Source organism: Ostrinia nubilalis, chromosome 29 (genome assembly GCF_963855985.1).
Source record: "Ostrinia nubilalis chromosome 29, ilOstNubi1.1, whole genome shotgun sequence".
Lineage (NCBI taxonomy): Eukaryota > Metazoa > Arthropoda > Insecta > Lepidoptera > Crambidae > Ostrinia > Ostrinia nubilalis.
In genome coordinates, this window is record NC_087116.1 from 5,177,176 (window position 1) to 5,180,794 (window position 3,619).

Sequence of the window (3,619 nt, forward strand, 5' to 3'; positions counted from 1 at the left end):
ATTATCTAGACAAGTAGCTGTCGTTTCCGTAATTCTAGTTGGTTCCTTAAATTGACTAAACAAATTAAATGACTTAAAAAGGGAAAGTAGTCTTACAGAATATGATGATGAGCTATCTAGTAAATTGACGTTAAAATCTCCACAAACTAAGACCTTTTTGTTGCTGTTACAAGTTTTATTAAGATCAAATATTTTATATTATAGATCAAATAGTTTATTCAGTACATAGGCCCTTACCAGGGCACTCGTACACGTCCCAAATATAGCTTGCCCGACCACCACTTCGGGACAATATGGGCGTTTAGGCGCAAATTGTCAAGCGGTCGCAATGTCAACACATTTTGAAAACTTGACATTTTGCGCATTTGACATTTTACGAATTTGGCAATTTGACTAAGTGAGAATCTGGCACATTGCGACCGCTTGACAATTTGCGAATTTGACAATTTGCGCCTAAACGGTTTACTTTATAGTATCCTTTTTTCATAAGGATTTTCTATGAACTACACTAGGTTGAGATTAATATAAATATTATCCAAGTTACCGCAATGGTCAGCTTGCATAGGGTCAGCGCCGTGTTGTAGCAACCATAACACACACTCCTCGTGGCCTTCTTGCGCTGCTATACCTGTGAGAAAAAACGTATTAAATTGCAAAAAAAAATGCTTGACTTTTAAATGAAGGAATAGAATAAAAACTTTATTGTAAACGACACGTAACAGAGATACCAAATCGAAAAGGGAAAATTTAAGCAAACGCAAGCTCCCTCGTCATGTAGCTCCCTCCCTAGTACCGTAACACCCGGTTTAAGTGCCGTGGCTCCCTCCCTAGTAACGTGGATCCTTCCAAATAATGTGACATTCTGGTTAAGTGACGTGGCTCCCTCCATTGTAACGTGGCTCCCTCCCTAGTAACGTGATACCCCGGTAAAGAGGCGCGGCCCCGTCCTTAGTGACATGGCTCCCTCCCTACTGACGTGACTCCTGCCTGCTGAGGCGGCTCCTGCCTAGCGGCGTGGCTCCCTCCCTAGTGAAATTACACCTCTGTTAAGTGGTATGGCTCCCTCCTTAGTACCGTAAGTGGCGTGGTTCCCTCCCTAGCAATGTGTTTCCCTTCCTAGTGACGTATTTCCTTCCATAGTGACATGGCTCCCTCCATAGTGACGTGGCCTTCTACTGCCTACCTAGCGGCGTGGCTCCCTGCGTGCAAACGGCGGCGGGGTCGGCGCCGTGCTGTAGCAACGCTCGCAGCACGGAGGCCCAGTCCGACGGCAGCGGCCTCTGCGGTCCCTCCCTAGTGACGTGGCTCCCTCCCTAGTGACGTGGTTCCCTCCCCAGTGACGTGGCTCCCTCCCTAGTAACGTGGCTGCCTCCGTAGTGACACGGCTCCCTCCCTAGTAACGTGAGCCCCTCCCTAGTAACATGACACCCTGGTAGTGGCTTCCTCCCCAGTAACATGGCCCTAGTGACATGGCTCCCTGCCTACCTAGCGGCGTGGCTCCCTGCGTGCAGACGGCGGCGGGGTCGGCGCCGTGCTGTAGCAACGCTCGCAGCACAGAGGCCCGGCCTCGCCAGGCGGCGGCGTGGAGCGCCGTCCGACGGCACCTGTCTCGGCCGTCTACTTGAGCGCCACCTAGAGGAAAAAGAAATAGAAAAACTGTCAGCTTGTCAATAAGACTTTCCTGAACACTATAATCCGTGCCTTATCAAGGCGAGTGAATAGGCACTTACAGGGCAGATATTCTGCATACTGTATTATTCATTTTAACTGTGGAAACTTTGCTGATTTCTGTTCTATTTTTTGTGTGATTGTTTGTCTGTGTATAAATAAATAAATAAATAATTATGTACCATCCTAGACTGAATTTTATTTAACACCAGGTGCGATTGCGGTCAAATACCTGCTTTGTTATGCATAAAAAAAGTATTCAATAATTTAACAGTTGCACCACAATATCGAAACAGGTGGGTCAACACTGTTAAACAATGAACAATCAAATGGACGTAATGTTGCCAGGATCCCAATTTCATTTAGTCTAAACTCTTGCTGCGCGCAAGAGTTTAGGCGATCAACACAAGCAAAGGTACTTTGTATCTGCATAGTTGTATTATGCAGTGCATACCTATAGTGCGATTACCTATAAATGGCTAAGCAGATACATAATTTAAGGTCCCATTATTTGTATTGTATTGCTGTTGGTTTTCCGAATAAAATAAATAAATAAAATAAATACACGCTTACGCTTTGCGTAGTGACTGACAAGCGCTTTCTGTCTGAGCGAGTTAGCAAGTGTATTCGATATTTGAACAAATTTACGCGACCTATAACAAGATTTTCAATGTCAAACAGTTACTCACCAACTTTGATGAGTAGATTCACCATATCTGTGTGCCCTTGCCATGCTGAGACGTGCAATGGCGTCCGACCCTGTAACAGAGAATACCAGTGTCATATTCTGGGATCTACCCTTAAGCATGACATATTAGTAGTTGCCATTTCAAAACTTTACGCACTTACCTAGTTCGCAACACAGTTATGTTGTGATTGGAATGAAGTTGTGTTGTCAACTTTTTGGCTTGCCAACTCCGTCGGTCAGCGTCGAGAGAGTCGACCGTTGCCTGCTGTGTTACACTAGCCCCTGCTGTGTTACACTCGCCTCTACTGTGTTAAGCTTGCTATGCCATATTAGAAGACCGTGTAAATGGACAAAGGTTGTTGTTGTGCATACCGGCACACTTGCCTCCTGGGCCGCGGCGTCGACGCTCGCTCTAGAGACTCCACTGTAGGCTCCAGTCTCCCTACTGTGTTGTGTTACACTAGCCCCTAATGTTACACTTGCCTCTTGGTCCGCAGCAGCGACGCTCGCTCTACAGTCAAGAAGGCACCGCGCCATCGCCAGCCGGTTGTCTAGCGCTAGCTCATACAGCAAACTCCGTCGGTCTGCGTCTAAGAGTCATCAGCTCCGGTCTCCCTAGTGTGTAACACTAGCCCTTATTGTCACACTGTTCCTCCTTATTGTCACACTGTTCCTGGCTGTGTTACACTCACCTCTTGATCAGCAGCAGCGACGCTCGCTCTACAATCAAGAAGGCAGCGCGCCATCGCCAGCCGGTTGTCTAACGCTAACACATAGAGGGTGCTTCGTCGGTCTGCGTCGAGAGAATCGACGTCGGCTCCAATCTACCTGCTGTGTTACACTCGCCCCTGCTGTGTAACATTAGCCCCTGCTGTGTTACACACGCCCTTGTTGGGTTACAGTCGGTTGTCTAACGCTAGCACATAGAGCGTGCTTCGTCGGTCTGCGTCGAGAGAATCAACGTCGGCTCCAATCTACCTGCTGTGTGACACTCGCCCCTACTATGTGTTAGCACATAAAGCGTTTTGCTTCGGTCTAGAGACTCCACTGTGGGCTCCAGTCTCCCTACTGTGTTGTGTTACACTAGCCCCTAATGTTACACTTGCCTCTTGGTCCGCAGCAGCGACGCTCGCTCTACAGTCAAGCAGGCACCGCGCCATCGCCAGTCGATTGTCTAACGCTAGCACATAGAGAGTGCTTCGTCGGTCTGCGTCTAAAGAGTCTACATCAGCTCCGGTCTCTCTAGTGTGTTACACTATCCCC

General features: G+C 47.8%; 1 protein-coding gene across 1 annotated transcript; it reads right to left on the minus strand.

Moving 5' to 3' along the window:
• Positions 1-404: 404 nt before the first annotated feature.
• LOC135085755 (uncharacterized) lies at positions 405-2,423 on the minus strand. The gene is made up of 3 exons (XM_063980555.1): positions 2,358-2,423; positions 1,486-1,632; positions 405-628 (listed from the first exon to the last, which is right to left on the minus strand). Exons 1-3 carry the CDS (start codon positions 2,380-2,382, stop codon positions 504-506), a joined length of 297 nt encoding a protein of 98 aa, XP_063836625.1. The 5' UTR covers positions 2,383-2,423; the 3' UTR covers positions 405-503.
• Positions 2,424-3,619: the final 1,196 nt, after the last annotated feature.

Coding starts and splice junctions, on each gene's coding strand:
- LOC135085755 (XM_063980555.1), bottom strand. CDS start 2,382: ATGGTGAATCTACTCATCAAAGTTG. Junction 1,633..2,357: donor GAATCTACTCATCAAAGTTG/GTGAGTAACTGT, acceptor TTTTTCCTCTAG/GTGGCGCTCAAGTAGACGGC. Junction 629..1,485: donor GCAGGGAGCCACGCCGCTAG/GTAGGCAGGGAG, acceptor TTTTTCTCACAG/GTATAGCAGCGCAAGAAGGC.